Source organism: Physella acuta, unplaced genomic scaffold (assembly GCF_028476545.2).
Source record: "Physella acuta isolate Inbredline_101_S28 unplaced genomic scaffold, ASM2847654v3 ptg000381l, whole genome shotgun sequence".
Classification (NCBI taxonomy): domain Eukaryota; kingdom Metazoa; phylum Mollusca; class Gastropoda; family Physidae; genus Physella; species Physella acuta.
In genome coordinates this window covers 246,996-264,411 of record NW_026731900.1, presented here as the reverse complement: position 1 = coordinate 264,411, position 17,416 = coordinate 246,996, and the positions used below count along the sequence as shown (strand labels likewise).

Sequence of the window (17,416 nt, the reverse complement as noted above, 5' to 3'; positions counted from 1 at the left end):
TTTTTTCTTTCTTTATTGAAATTAAATCTTTGAAATGAACCCAGCTGCAATCTCTACAATTTTCACTATGGAAGAATTGATACATTAGATTAACCAGACCATCATATTTTAATGTAAATAACTACTATTATTAGTTGTAGGTTAGAGTATTTGTGTTATAAAATAACTATTTTTAGACCAACAAATGTCAAATATCGTGACAGTATAGCTTAAATATTTAAATAAAACTGGTGTGATAATTATGTAGTGAGTATTGGCCTAAAAACAAATGTTAACTATTGATGATAAAAAATGTAGAACTAGTCTAATCCTAAGTATCCATGGCCTATTCAAAACAATAATGAAGGCACTGTGCAAGAAGGAAGTAGAAGGGGAAGTCAAAGACGTCACTGGATGAAAGACATCAAAAATTGGACTTGGCTGCTCGTTGCAGAATTACTCAGAGCAGCAGATGACTCAGACAATGGGCAGAAAATTATAAGAACATCAACTTTGGTTTACACTAGCATAAATATGAAAATAAATAGATGAAATTATTTTTAAAAAGTATTCAAAAAACAACTAGCAGTTATATTTCATAATTTTAATTCATTAACAAAGCATTGTTATATGCATCCTTTAATTATCTATTGCAAAAAGAAAGGCCTTTTAAATTTTATATTAGCAACTACAAATAAATTAATATGGATTACACTCTATTGAAGAAACAAATAATGATACAAATAATGGCCTACAAAACCGTTTGTAAAAACAGATTTTTTTTAAAAACAGCAAAATAAAGTTTTAAAAAAGTGAAATTATATGCTAATTATTTTTAAAACTGTTTGGAGGCAAAATTGATGAATGTTTATCAATGACAAATGCTTTTGAAAGAACCAACTTTAAAATTCTTTTAATCCTTGTTGATTAGGTAGGCACAAAATATTATCTAGTTAATGTTTTTTACAAGCATTATTTTGAACCTTTTTAAACCTATAATAATGTAATGAGGAGCAATTTTTGGTAAAGTCAAAATATTGACAATATTCATTTGTGGTCATACTATATATAATAACAAAATAAGTTAGCATTTTTTAATACTAAAGTTATAATAATTAGTTAACTATTTATGAGATTAGTAAAACAAATTTTGCATTGAAGTCTATAACATAATTCAGTCCTTTCAAACAAGTTTTAATTTATTATCTAAAATATATTAGGCCTAATACATTAGTTCAAATATAAGTTACAATAATGGCACATTCTGTTTAAACTGCTTAGTGTGTATATATATATATATATATATATATATATATATATATATATATATATATATATATATATATATATATATATATATATATATATATATATATATATATATATATATATATTGTGACCTACTTAGGTCTGTTTGGCTTTATGTATATTTAATCTCCTGAGTTATGTATTTGTCCTTGGGAGAATTGTCAGTTCACCGGTACAAATCGGTCAACTGAACTCTGTCACATCAGGTGATTCTATCTTTAATCCCTGGCAGAACCTCAACCAATGGTCTTGCGACCGTGAGAATCCTTGACAGATCCTCAACCAATAGTCGTAAGTCTTTTGAGTTATTTCCCCTATTATTGAATGCTATTTAATCTCGGGATTTTGAAGTCCAAAAGGCAGCCAGATTGACTTTGGACCAGGAGAGTTGTGCCAGTGGTTATGTACGCCATTTTGCAGTATTGTCATTATGTGACATGATTTTCACCTTTGTATAAGGAATTATGTGACTAGTTGTAGTTTACTGAATATTTTGTTCTGGTGTATTATTGCACCTTTTTTGATTACTTCGGTGATAGTTAGATCCTTTATTTGGATTTCTTTTGTTGTAGAGGCAATAAGTCTCTTCTTGGTTTTTTGTGGTAATTATGATGCCATTCAGTTGTGTGTAGTAATGATTTATTGGTGTATAATATACTATGCCACAGCTGTGATATATTGTGATTTTCTCAAACTGTAAGTTGGAGTTTTTGAGGTTATTTATTGTACTCATAGAATCTGTACATTTTGATCTTACCTAGTGTCATTATCTTGTACATAAATTAAAAAGGTATTCATAGTTTAAGTCGTGTGAGACTCTTCGATTTGTCGTGTTTTACCCCTAGACTGCATTAACGAGCTCACGGCAAGTTGTTGAGATTCCTTTACAACGTCTTCTATCGGTACCATACCAAACGAACCTGGGGTGTCCGCTTCCTCCGCGGCTGTCGGAGGTCGGACATAACAATATATATATATAAAAGGTTGATTTAGGCATACTGGCTACAGGACATTACCCCCTTGATATTCCCCCCCCCGTATTTACCCGCCAGAGCAATTATCCCCCTGTCAATTACCCCCCCCCCCCCCTCAAGTTAAAATCCTAACTCTAACTAGAATTTCATACCTATATACTACTTTAATCCAAACCGTAAGAAAAAGACCAAAACCTAAGCATCCACCTTAGCCTAAAACTTCACACAAAACCAAAGCTAGACAAAACCCTAACACTAGCTCTAAACCTAGCCCTAACTCTAACCCTGTTTGGGGGTGGCGTAATGTCCTACTGGGCGGGGGGGGGGGGGGGGGTAATTGACAGGGGAAGTTTTTACTCTGGGGGGTAATGTCGGGGGGGGGGATATCTGGGGGGTAATTGACAGGGGGAAATGCCCTGTTCCTAGGCATACTACCTATGAAGGAAAACTTTTTTACAAAAAGCTAATTTTATGATTGTCTATACTTATTATGATGTATTTTTCTTGTGATCCTCTTCATTTAAAGGACTGGGATTATACAGGTTACAGTATGGATTACATTTTATTAGCAAATTAGGTGATACATAAAACAAAATGTGAACATTACTTAGTTTGAGCCACACAAACATTTCAGCCAAATTTTTGTTATTATCTTCTCAGTCTTTTTATAATGCTGCATATTGTTTCTCTTTATTGTAAAGGAAGTTCTTGTCTTTTACTGCTTAAACCAACCCATTGCTGATAATTTTAATTTGAAAGTGTAAAGCTTAAAACAAACATTGCATATAAATCAATCAAATAATTATTTAAAGCATGGAAGCATTGCCAATAGGAAAATCCAAAGGTAAATAAAGTAAAGGCATTTAAAAACCGGAGCTAAATCTAATTAATCGTAGAAACCCCCATGCATTTTAACAAGATGAGCATAACATTCTTGCTCTGATTGGAAATCTGCCAAACAAATCCAACAGAAGTAGATTTTACACCCACTGCAATGCATCTTATTGCATCCTCCATTTTTTTCTATCACAGTTGTACATTTGGGACAGTGCTTTCTGTTGCTCGGGTCAGCTCGTATCCATTGGTCTATATTTAAATCTGCTTCCTTTGTGGTTGCAGCCATTCTACAGGTGAGACCTGCATGGTACACTGTGTGGCAGGAGGTGCACAGGCTGACAGAGCAGGATGGGCAGGTAAACTCATCGCCCTCTTCACAGGTAGTCACCTCATACACGATAGGACAGTTGGGGGTCAAGCAGAATTTGTACTTGCTGGGATTCAGAGAAACCAATGCGTTCAGAGACCTTTGCAGCAGTTTTGCTTTGTTTACCCACTTTCTCTTGACCATAAACTGGAAATCTCTCCAGACCAAAGGCAGACCACATGTCTGACGTTCACATTTTACTGGGAATTTGTTTTCCCCCAGAGCATCGTCAAGCTGGAGCCTGAGACAGCCCAGGCAGTAGCCATGCCCACAGCCCTCAAGTCTGTACAGATCTTCTGCTGTGTCTACTGGACTCAGGCATATGCCGCAGTCTGGTAAAACTTTATCCCCATCAATGCCAGGATTTCTAGCGAGCGAAGCTTCCACCTCAGCTATTCTCGCCAACGCCTTGTCTACAGACTCTCTATCCCCAATAAGTGACAGTTCTTGCAGTTTGAAATTTATAATGACATCACTAAGTGAAAACGTTTCAACAAGGTCATCACGGAGATTTTGGAACTCTGCCATCAAAGCTTTCATTAGACCTACTGGTTTCCCTGGGCCTTTTAAGCTGACAGTCTTATGGTATCCTTGATTGATTTTATCCAAATATTTATTGATCTCTATTTTGCACTGGCTAATATTTTCTGGACTTCCGTAAAGATGAAGTTTTTCTCTACGCTCATCGATGACTATGACAATTGATAAAGATTGTTCTATTTCACGTAAAAATGCTTTCCCCTCACGATTGAGAAGTTTTTTTATTAGATTATCCTCACCACACTGGATGATCTCCCCTTGCAGCACCTTCTGAATCAAATCTCTAGCTTCAGTTTTCTCCTGAGCTTTCTCTGATGATACTTCAATGATAAAGTTCTTGTTTTTTATGATTCGTTTGGACACCACAATCTGGTTGTTCTTCTGCAAACCTTCAAAAATTTCATCCAGCTGATGTTCTGAGACTCTCATGATGAACTGGGGTACGTAAAAAGTGGTCCTGAGGTTTAGGTGGATTTGAATAGGGCTGCCAAAAATCATGCACCCTCTTACAGATTCACAAGCAGCCAATCCAGCTACTGGATCATCAAATTGAATGAAACCAATATGATCAACATGGTTCTCTTTTGGTAGTATCAAATCCAGTTCAAATTTATGTCGAGAGATATATTTTTCAAATTCTTCAACCAACTGTTGTTTGTAGCAGGACATTTCAATGTTGGTTGGGGCATTGACTTTATTGCGGACTAGGCTTACACGTATTTGTTTTTCTAAGTATTCCCTATTATCCAGTAAATGTAAAACTGCATTTTTGATCTCAGTTTCACTTGCTGACCCTGTTTTGAAGCACATTAAATCATTCTCATTTTTGGACATTTGAATTTCAAACATTCCAGTAGGCAGAGATAAGTAGCGTCCAACCAATCCTGCTTTCTCCACCGCTGGACACGCTATAAAGGCAGTCCCTGGTGGTTTAATGGGTCTTCTGCACTAGGAAAGTTTAGCAGAATAATTTCTCTTTTTCTTCTGTTGAGTTTTTAGTTTACCAACATGTGTCTCATCCTTCTGTGTACCTTCAACAGCTCTCTCTGCTTCAGCTGGTGAGCTGTATCTAACAAAACCCCAGGGCTCCGATTTTCTGAAGGATATTATTTGAAGTCTGCTAGCTGTCTTTCTTTGGCACCTGCTGTTAGCTGTTTGACTAACTCTTCACAGCATCTCATGATTTCAACAGGGGAAGTAAGAAAAACAAGAATATCACCAGGACCTTCATTCTTGTGGATATGTACTGCTTTAGCAACCGCTTTCTTTTCATAATCTTCAAACTCATTTGAATTGTCCATCTCATACAAGACATCTACTGGAAATGTCCTTCCTGAAACTCTCAACTCTGGACCACATTGGAAGTACCTGATAAAAAGTTCTGGTTCTATAGTGGCTGATGTAATGACCACTTTCAAATCAGGTCGTTTGGGTAAACAAGCTTTGATCATGCCCAGTAGAAGGTCAGTGTAAATACTGCGCTCGTGTGCTTCATCCACAATGATGCAAGAGTACTCAGTGAGCTCTGCATCTTTCAGGCACTCATTTAGCAAACAGTGGTCAGTTGAGAAGATTATTTTGGTCATTTGTGAGACCGCTTTTTAATTCCAGTTTTGTAGCCAACAAGACCTCCAACGTTTTTCACCATCTCCTTCGCCACACGTTCAGCAAGAGTTATGGCCGCCACTTTACGAGGCTGTGTACAGATGATAGCACCACTTCCTGCTAGACCAGCCTCGTACAGGTACTGGGCTATCTGGGTACTTTTTCCTGAGCCTGTCTCACCCAGTATGACAGAGACTTGGTTTGCCTTAACATGTTCTACAATGTCCTTTCTCCTGGCGTAAATGGGTAAAGCTGTGCTCAGTCGTTGACACTCCACTCCCACTGTCTCAAGGACATTGTTCAAATCTGTCATTGAAGCTGTCGGTAGATTCAGCTCTTTCACTATTTCCTTTAGATTCTTACAATTGTCTTCAAAGACTTTCAGCTGTTCAGTTAACTCAACTAATTTATCTCTTAGGGCCAGCTCTTCACTGTTGTCAACATCATCTATCCTTTCCTCTACAAAAACTTTTATATTTGTTTTTTTAAGAGTAGAATCTCTTAGGGTTCTCACTTTTTCTTTGTGTTTCCCAATAGTGTCTCTCATCTTTATATCGATTTCCATTAGAGCATCATCAAGAGCTGATTGTGTTGGTGTACGGATGAACGTTTGATTTTCAGTAAACGTTGACAAACTATCATTTGCAGCTCTTGATTTGTTAGCTTCATATTTGTTTACATAGGTTTCAGCCGAGTCTTCTGAGTTTAAAAAATCTGGTCCTTGATTTAAACAGTCTTTTGACTTTTTTCTTTCATTAACCAGAACGTTTGCTTGCTGGTAGGTCTTATCATCTCTACTTAGCTGATTATTTCTATTTGGCAACACGTTTCCATTGGGCTTCATTAGTCTAACTGGCTGATCTGTTGAAAGCATAATTTTGCCATAGGGCTTCACATCTGTAGTGTCAATCTTCTGATCTGGTGAAACTATCGGTTTGACCAGCGGCCTCACATCAGTTTGATCTATCATTTGATATTGTGAGATCATAGGTTTGACAAGAGACCTCCCATCTATGGTATCCATCTTTTGATCTCGTGAAATCAAAGGTTTAACCAGGGGCTTCCCATCTTTGGTATCTATTTTCTTATCTGGTGAAACCATAGATTGGCCATAGGGCTTGACATCTTTGGAGTCCATTTTCTGAAAAAGTGAAGCTATCTGTTTGACCTGGGGCCACGCATCTTTGGTATCCATCTTTTGATCTAGTGAAATTGTGGGTTTAGGTTTGACCAAGGGCCTCCCATCTGTGGTATCCATCTTTTGACCTGGTGAAATTATGGGTTTAGGTTTGACCAAGGGCCTCACATCTGTGGTATCCATCTTTAGACCTGGTGAAATTATGGGTTTAGGTTTGACCAGGGGCCTCCCGTCTTTGGTATCCATCTGTTGATCTAGTGAGAACATAAATTTGCCATAGGGTTTCATATCCTTGGCGTACATCTTCTGATCTGGTAAAATATATATATATATATATATATATTTATATTTATATATATATATATATATATATATATATATATATATATATATATATATATATATATATGTAAGGGGCTGGGGAGTTATTTAATTATTATTTTATTACAAAAAGGTGAATGTCACTTTTTGTGTTCCTTTGAGAATTGTTGTGGTTTTTAGTTAAGTAGTCCGCTATTATGGCGCTGATATGATTTTTATTTTAAAATGATTGATAGCCTGGTTATTGTGTCTTGCTTATATTTTGATGTTATTATTTATGCAAACTTTGTTTTGGAGTGTGGCTCCACTTTGCTTTATATCCTGAATGTAAGTTATTGTTGTATTAGGGACTATTTTCTTGTGCGTATCATTGGTTTCTTTTTTCGTAGTATTGCTTTCTTTGTTCGTGAATGTGGGGTGTCGACAGGGAGGGACATTCTGCTGGAATGTCGAGGCCTGTGTGTTGAAGAGTTTCTGTGTCACGTTTGTGGTGTATGGACGGTGGTCCGAAATTGGGTGTTTTGTTTCGCTGAGTTCTGTTTGTTTTGTATGTCCTGAGTGTTTTGTTTTGTCTAGATCTAGATTCTAGTTTTTTTATAATAATTATGGTTCCATGAAATAAATTTTATATTATTGTTAAAGTTTTTTTGTTTTATTTTAGTAGCTTATTATTTAGACTAAGGTTAGGGTTTAACCACTGTGGGTTCTACCACGGTTGCACTGACCGGACAGATTAGTTAGTTAAGCCTAGGGAAGGGTAGATAGATTTTAGGTATCCCCCCCCCCTAGCAGGGCTTACAAATTGGTAGCACGAGTGGGGTAGTGCTTTAGTCTAGTTAAATTTTTGTTTTTCTGTTAGGGCTAGTGTAGCTTAGATAAATTTTTGTTTTTGATAGGCCCTTTTTGGAACCATATGTGTTTAGTTTTTGTGTTTAGTGTAGGGATTGTTTAAACACCCAATTCGGACGAGATGGCGGGGCACCCCATGAACATCATTATTGTGCCACCCAGAGAGGTTAAAATCCAGAGGTTCCACGGAGACAGTCATGCCTCGTTGGTGGAACGTTTCATTGAAGATGTGCAGGCTGCATGGAGGGCGAGGAAAGACCTCTCTGCTGAAGAAAGAAAAGACCTCCTCTGGGAGCACCTTGGGGAGTCTGTTAAAGAGGAGCTCCGATGTAGGGGCAATGATCTGGAGCAGGACCCTGAGGCAACTTTAATACTCCTGAGTGACATCTACGGGGAAAAACGTAGCATCCCCCAACTGATGGCCCAGTTTCAAAGGGTGGTGCAAAGCCCAAATGAGACAGTGAGGTCTTATTCACACCGTCTACACCAAGCCTTTAGGGTGCTCACAGCCAGGCAAACAAACCTGCACAGGGCCCCTGTAAGTCCAGTCTTCCTGCGAGACCAGTTTGTTCAGAACCTTAATCAACCCTCTGTTAGGCGTCAGCTGGAAGAAATGGTCTTCTGTGACCAAAAGGCGTCATTTATTGTCCTTAGGGATGCGGCTATCAGGTGGGCACAGGACGAATGCCCAGGCAGAGAATCTAAGAGTGTTACAACTCCAAACACCAGGCCTGGTGTGCAAACATTTGCACCTCCCACTACATCCAACCTGGAGGACAGAGTAGACAAATTGGCAGCACAAATCTCTAGTGTTTCTGCTCTCGTTTCCCCAAGGGGAACGCGGTTTGCACCCGACAAGCAGAGACCGACTGTGAGGACCAGGTCCTGCTTCAAATGTCACCAGCTGGGCCACATAGCCAGTAACTGTTATGGCAACATAATAATGTATCCCGCTTTTAATCTGCTCACCTATTTTTTTAACATTGTTCTGTTCACATGTCTGGTATCTGCATTTTTGAATTTGTATTGCTTGCAGGTACTGCAAGCTTTACAGGGGGTGAATGTAAGGGGCTGGGGAGTTATTTAATTATTATTTTATTACAAAAAGGTGAATGTCACTTTTTGTGTTCCTTTGAGAATTGTTGTGGTTTTTAGTTAAGTAGTCCGCTATTATGGCGCTGATATGATTTTTATTTTAAAATGATTGATAGCCTGGTTATTGTGTCTTGCTTATATTTTGATGTTATTATTTATGCAAACTTTGTTTTGGAGTGTGGCTCCACTTTGCTTTATATCCTGAATGTAAGTTATTGTTGTATTAGGGACTATTTTCTTGTGCGTATCATTGGTTTCTTTTTTCGTAGTATTGCTTTCTTTGTTCGTGAATGTGGGGTGTCGACAGGGAGGGACATTCTGCTGGAATGTCGAGGCCTGTGTGTTGAAGAGTTTCTGTGTCACGTTTGTGGTGTATGGACGGTGGTCCGAAATTGGGTGTTTTGTTTCGCTGAGTTCTGTTTGTTTTGTATGTCCTGAGTGTTTTGTTTTGTCTAGATCTAGATTCTAGTTTTTTTATAATAATTATGGTTCCATGAAATAAATTTTATATTATTGTTAAAGTTTTTTTGTTTTATTTTAGTAGCTTATTATTTAGACTAAGGTTAGGGTTTAACCACTGTGGGTTCTACCACGGTTGCACTGACCGGACAGATTAGTTAGTTAAGCCTAGGGAAGGGTAGATAGATTTTAGGTATCCCCCCCCCCTAGCAGGGCTTACATATATATATATATATTTGTATGACACTTTAATTACAAGTATAAGAGATGCAAGCGTGTTTTAAATTGTAATATTAAATCCTGTTGTGCTAGGTTATATATTTTTTTTCATTTTGTGAAACTGTAAAGTTAATTGCTTTGTTCGTGGTATGCGAGAAAGGTAGAAAAAATTTAGAGAATTAACATAGAAACAAAACATTATTAATAACTTAAATAAGACTTGTCCTATATGTAAAAACAAAAATGATTTAACAAGAAATAAACTAATAATTTTGAAAACTGCTATTGTATACAAAGTTGAGGAAATAAAATATATATCAACTGAAAACAATTTAGGTGGAGAGTTGATAACGGCTTAGTTTTTACAAGCTTTTATTTAATCACTTCCTCGTTAGTCGTCAGTCTGTCTGTCAGTCTGGATCGAAACGCCGGTGTGAAATTGCAGGCATTTCTAACTGACAGACACGGTTCGCATTGGTACGTGGGTCAAGACATGAAGACAATGCATTATGACATTAAATTTGACTTAATTGGATGCCTAATTATTTTTTTATAAAATTAATCAAAATTTGGACCGAATTAGTAGGCAGTTCTATCCACACGCGTCATGACGGCCGTGTTGGGCGTGCAGCGAGGGAGGGCGCAATGATTTTTAGTCGGGTCAGCAGTCTAGTTCTTTACCACTAGACTACGCCATCCCATAATACTTTACTGAAACTTTAGCTATAAACTTGACAATGGTTTTTAGTCATGTAACTCTATTGTAAATAAAACATGTAAAGTACTGAAAAATTACGCTTTTCTTTATAGTTATTTAAATAGTAGTGTATAATTTATTTTCTACTTTTTAGTGCATTATTACATAAAAGCTTGTTATTAAAACGTTTTGTTAAGAATTTTTTTACAAGCTATTATTACACTCACTTCCTCGTCAGTCTGTATGTCTGTCTAGATCGAAACGCTCGTGTGAAATTGCAGGCACTTCTAACTGAAAGATACGGTTCGTAGTTGGTACGTGGGTCAAGACATGAAGACAATGCATCGTGACATTATATCAGAGTTTCTTCCAGGCATCTCTAATTAATTTTTATGAATTAATTAAAATTTGGACCGAATTAGCAGGCAGTTCTATCCACACGCGTCATCACGGCCGTCTTGGGCGTGGAGCGAGGGGGGGGGGGGGCTCTACGACAAAAGTGCGTCATCAGGTTCAATAGGCGCTCAATGGTTTTTAGTCGGGTCAGCAGTCTAGTTCTTTACCACTAGACTACGCCATCCCATAATACTTTACTGAAACTTTAGATATAAACTTGACCACAGACTGAACAGTATTAATGTCTTCGGTTAAAGAAGTGTTAAAGATTTGTGTTCTAGGATATGTGTTCAGCTAATTGTGGCAATTTTTGGATTGTACCTAAAACATCAGTAAATGTGATACTCAATGTAAAACTAATCATATTATTAAAGCAAAACTGTTTTCAAATTGTGTATCATATATTTGTTGATACACTATATTGTCTTAACATGCGTATAACTCGTTAATACTAAAAAGTATAAAAATAATAAATACATAAAAACATTTATAATTACAAGCTTTTATAAATGCACTAAAAAGAAGAAAATAATACAATTTTTATTAGGTATAAAATAATTTTTATTCACCAGTCGACTCTCTTAGTATTAATCTGGAAATGAATATTGGAAATCTACACAAGTGTGTAATTTTAAACGCGTGACCTTGTTTTCTAAAACTGAGTTTTTAAAATGTAAAGAAAGCAGGCGATATATTTCTTAGATCTTAGCTGTTATAGTGCTTGTTTGTCCATGCTACCAACCAGACGCCCCATTGCGTGCTGTATAAAAGTCTCGAGTCACCCTCCGTAATATTGAGGTAAACGCCGTTCGGCGATGGCTCATTTTTCAGGGGCGTCGCGGGGCGTTTTGGGGAGCTACCGGTTACACTACTGCAGGGTCGCCGTGTACGGCCCATGGTTCGGTTTAATCATTGAATGGCATATGCCATCGTATCCCTTTTGTATCGTGCTGTTTTAAAAAAATGTAGGTGCCAAAATGCACCCTACTGGGGCGCCGCTCCTTCGAAATTAAATTTCGTTTTCGCAAAAACCTCCCAAGGAGTATTCTCAACAACTTCCCAAAGGCTGAGTAATGCATAAAAGACATACACACTTACAAACATATATATATATATATATATATACATACATATATATATATATATATATATATATATATATATATATATATATATATATATATATATATATACACATATATATATATATATATATATCAGGGGCGGAACTACAGTGCCGCCAGACCCCGCAATGCGGGAGGGGGGGGGGGGGGCACGCCATTTAGGGGCCACGGCCGACCCTAATAAGTTTTATTATAGTTAAAAAAATCTAATTTTCTTGCAACTTTTTACTTGATGTTTGTTTTGTAAAACGATTACCATAGCTGCGGTTTGATTATCTTTATTCTATAGACACCATCCCCACGCTCTTGTATATTCTTTTTCCCTTTCTTTTTAAACCACTGTGAAAGCCAAGTCCTCTCTCTTCTACAATTAAACTTAACAAATATAAGCAAACCTTCAAACCACTTCCATGACTTATTTCCCTTTTTAAATAGTCAAATTGGGGTGCTCATAAGCTCCTTTTAATAGATTTGTACTAAACAAATTAAAAAGCAATTACTTCTGTTACTAAATATTTTTTCATAAAGTACTTACATGACCTCGTATAAAAAGGAAATGTATTTAAAATTAAGAATATAAATACAAAAAAAAATAATCATAGCACGAGACACCATTACTTCTACAAAGATTTCACGTTTTATATTCTTTTGGCCAGATAGATGGTAAAAGAACCCAAAGCAAATAAAATAAAACTGTTTTTCTAAAAACACACTAATGCACTTACACACATGATATTATGCAGTAATTTCTTTTATTTTGAAAAAAAAAACCATTTATTTTTTTCAAAACCCGAACAGGCCAGCAATGAGTAACCTATGCTGTGTTCGTACTTTGTGTTAGTATATATATATATATATATATATATATATATATATATATATATATATATATATATATATATATATACAAGGGGGGCCTAAAAAATTTTTTTTGCGGGGTGGCCATTTTTTTCTAGTTCCGCCACTGATATATATATATATATATATATATATATATATATATATATATATATGTATATATATATATATATATATATATATATATATATATATGTGTATATATATATATATATATATATATATATATATATATATATATATATATATATATATATATATATATATATATATATATATATATAAAGTATGCTTGTGGGTTTGTCTTTTATGCATTACCATACCTTTCATCTGATCGCCATGAAGTTTTTGGAAATTGTTGAGAATACTCTTGAGGGGTATTCTGCACACACAAAAAAAATGTTTTAATTGCGCAGGAGCGACAGCCCGGCAGGGTGCAAATTAGCGCCGCGAGTTTCCTCGTGAGCGCTATGGCGCATACGTTCGTTTTAAACATTGCTTTAGACTAAAGATAAGATGTGGTTTTATATTCGTTCTTTAAATAGAATAAAGCCGGCACCCCAAAGGGTGTGATTTGGCGATCCGGACTTTCCCCTGATCGCTATGGCGCCTATGTTCGTTTAAAAAAAGGATAGAATGTGAATACGATGGGTTACTATTATCGTTCACTAAATTGAATCAGGCGTGTCCTCAAGGGTTTATACAGGACGCACTGGGTCGTGCTGGGCGTTAGTGTGAGCAAACCTGTGCCCCTACAAATAAGATCCAAGAAATATTGCGCATTGTCTACATTTATATAACTCAGTGTTAGAAAACAAGGTCACACGCCAAAGAATAAGATTGGTAACGCAACGATGAAACCCTCATAAAATATTACGTCAGACTTTCTTCTGAGACCGCGGCGAATAGCTGGAACGAGCATACTTATATATATATATATATATATATATATATATATATATATATATATATATATATATATATGTGTGTGTGTGTGTATGTGTGTGTGGGTGTGGGCGTTTTCGTCCATAGTATGAATTTACCTGTTTATCTAAATCTCGCTATTTTTCGTGTTTTTTCTCCAGATTATTTAAGCTCTTGAGGTGACCTGCAGTTGCATTAGGTTTAGATACTTGAGCCTTAATCTCTGTTACATGACCAATACCTGAGACTCAATAGCACTTTTGAGAGCATTAGCAATATAATGTATTGATTTTTATGTTAATTTATTTATCTGTATTATGTTCCCTATTGCCTTGATTGAACACCTATTGCCAAAAATTCTATTCTAAATTTTTACTTCAAAAATTTACTTTAAATATTTAATGATAAAGCAATTCATTTTACTGGCAGTTAGCTAGAAATAAACTAATACAATAAGCCTGGCATATAACTAAAACTGAAAAATAAAATACTGAAAACTATTTGGCTAAAAACGTAAGACCTGTGTCAATATTTGAAATTAACATAGTAAGCTGTAGCCTACACCGCACTATCAACTTCAAATAAGCTTAAAATATTAATTGGTATAATGGTAAAGTAATACAATAAGTAAGTGATTTATTAAGTCATAATTATTAAATTAGGTTGCCAAATATTTACTAGACTAAAAATGTATTTTATAACACCAGTTAATTAGGCCAACCTGGTTAACTGTAATTAACTATATTTTCATTTTACAGCCTCGTGATATCATGTTACTTACTAACTCAGTGTAATAATAATGATAGTAATAATAGTAGGCACTAAATAATAATGAAATAACAAAATGTTAAGTTGCATATGGCCATGATATACTATTTTACTATATCCTACTAGTAATATAATTGATAATTAAAAATTACATAGTATGTCTGTCCTATATGTGAGCGGCTGGAGTGTGTTTATCTGTTATTATAATCATTGGTAACTAAGAAGGCGAATGTCGCTTTTTGTGTTCCTTTTAGGATTGTTGTAGTTTTTAGTTAAGTAGTCCGCTATTATGGCGCTGATATGATTTTGATTTTACAATGGTTTGTAGCCTGGTTATTGTGTCTTGTTTATATTTTAATGTTATTATTTATGCAAACTTTGTTTTGGAGTGTGGCTCCACTTTGCTTTATATCCTGAATGTAAGTTATTGTTGTATTAGGGACTATTTTCTTGTGCGTAGCTTTGGTTTCTTTGTTCGTAGTATTGGTTTCTTTGTTCGTGAATGTGGGGTGTCGACAGGGAGGGACGTTCTGCTGGAATGTCGAGGCCTGTGTGTTAAAGAGTTTCTGTGACACGTTTATATGGTGTATGGTAACGTAGGGTTATTTTTATAGTGTTTTATTATGTTTTCCATATTTTTGTTTGCTTATTTTGTATACAAAGTGACTACGTACTAGATCTATTTAGTCTTGACTTTGAGAAGTTTCAATGTTTGTTTTATCCAGACCACGTGGTAGCACGATGGCCTGGGTTTAGTCATGGATTATTGTAGATTTTACTTTCATTTATGAGAGCCTCTTGTTTAGGCTGACAATTGTGTCAGCTTACTGTCTTGTGTATAACCTTTTTTTACATTTTAAATTAATTTGTCTTATTTTTCCTCTTTCTAGGACAGTGGTCCGAAATTGGGTGTTTTGTTTCGTTGAGTTTTGTTTGTTTTGTATGTCTTGAGTGTTTTGTCTAGATCTAGATTCTGGTTTTTTATAATAACTTTTGGTTCCATATTTATTATTTTGTTAAATAAATTTTATATTAACTGTAAAAGTTTTTGTTTTATTTTAGTAGCTTATTATTTAGACTAAGGTTAGGGTTTAACCACTGTGGGTTCTACCACGGTTGCACTGACCGGACAGATTAGTTAGTTAAGCCTAGAAGGGTAGATTTTAAGGTATCCCCCCCTAGCAGGGCTTACATATAGTTAAAGTAATAAAAAATAGCCGATTAATAATAGGCGTATATATTCTAATTTGAATAAGTAAACAAATATAATATAACTAAAGACTTACATTAATTTGACAAATAAGTAAATTTTAATAAACTATAAATAAATAAGCTTACTGTAAACGTCTATTTCAGGATTCAGACTGACTGTTTTAGAAATGTTATTAGGGGTTTAAAAAAAAACCCAGCTTAGCGAGAGCTTATGATTTCGCGGTATCATACATTACTGAAAACATAATCTGAAAGATTTTAATTCTTGGAATTCTCGTTTCATTCTTAATGGAAAACAAAAGTAAACACAAACTCATTTAATTTATAGTATGTAAAGATCATGTTAAATTTAATTAGAATTCTGAAATATGTATAGCAATCTTAGGCTACTTGCCTAGTTTGATGCAGTGCCAACATGCAGGAACAAATTTTATTCACATCGTTTCTTAGAAAGAGACCGTCCGTTCTATTTATAGCTGTTCCGCTTCTAATTATTAAAAAGCTTTTATTTAACTTGCTTCCTCTTGTCTGCCTGTTTGTCTACCTGTTGTCATAGATCGAAACTGCCGAGTGAAATTTCGGTAAAACTGCATTTTAGCGTATTTCATTCGCCGCATCACGTTCACATCCAGTTGAGCATATTTTATTATAAACACAACCAAAACACACATAAACGATAGGAAAACATTGGGCTTATTTCTTAATAAAATATTGTTTTAGTTTTTGATGGTTTATTTTTGTCAAAACTTGAGAAAAATCCAAATTTGTAATATTGAATGTGCTTTGTTCGTGTGTGAGTTAAGATATTCATAGCAATGGGTGAAGTACGGGGGGTGGTAAAAAAACTATGATATGTTCCGGAAAACTACGGAAGACCCTTAGAACTGACAGGTCCGAATTTTCCCTATATAAACATTGTTAATTTTCTGACTCATTTCAAAACAATGTTTTGGAACTTGGGCTCTGTACGTCTCGCTCATTGTTACCATAAACCTGTGTAAATGAATCGGCCTTATGGATATAGTATCGGCCAGTCTCTGCTCGTGCGGCGAGGGCTAAAAAGTGACCACGAGTGAAATTCTGTTTATATGAGCTATTTATCGGAAAATATTTCCCACGTAGGAACCCTTTGAAAACTCTTGGGGTTGTACATCGGCCCCCTAGGCGTGAGCAAAAAAAAATAGTGCTACCCTCGATAAAAAAACCCCTGAACAATGTTTTAACTGACCAGAGGCCATATTTTACTATAAACATATTACCGTTTTTGAAAAAAAAATACAAATATCAGGACGTACAAAACCATTCATAACTCTTGAGATCGTAGAAATACCCGCGGCGGTCACTATAGAATTGGCGTTATCTTCGGGGAAAACTTCGGAAGGCCTTTAGAACTGACCGGTCCGAATTCCCTATAGAAACTTTGTTAATTTGGTGAAAAACGATGACTATTTTCAAAACAATACTTTAGAACTTTGGCTCTGTACATCTGGCTCATTTTTTGCATAAAGCTGAGTAAATGAATCGGCATTATGGATAAACTATCGGTCAGCCTCTGCTCGCACGGCAAGGGTGAGAAAGTGACCACGAAATTCTCCTTACATGAGCTATAAATAAAAAACTTGCCGATATTTTGTGAGGTCGTAGACTGACCCTGAGGGTAACAAAAAAAAAAAAAAAAAACTACGTTATTCGGTCAATTTAAAAGATAGGTAACTTTTTAAAATAAATATTTTTAAAATAATTTTA

At 35.5% G+C, this 17,416-nt stretch overlaps 1 protein-coding gene across 1 annotated transcript; it reads right to left on the bottom strand.

Moving 5' to 3' along the window:
- Positions 1–2,701: 2,701 nt before the first annotated feature.
- LOC131942006 (uncharacterized) lies at positions 2,702–15,837 on the bottom strand. The gene is given in 4 exon segments (XM_059301654.1): positions 2,702–4,953; positions 5,127–5,605; positions 5,608–7,059; positions 15,745–15,837. Coding segments are annotated over 3 exon segments (3,729 nt in total). The 5' UTR covers positions 7,052–7,059; positions 15,745–15,837; the 3' UTR covers positions 2,702–3,147.
- Positions 15,838–17,416: the final 1,579 nt, after the last annotated feature.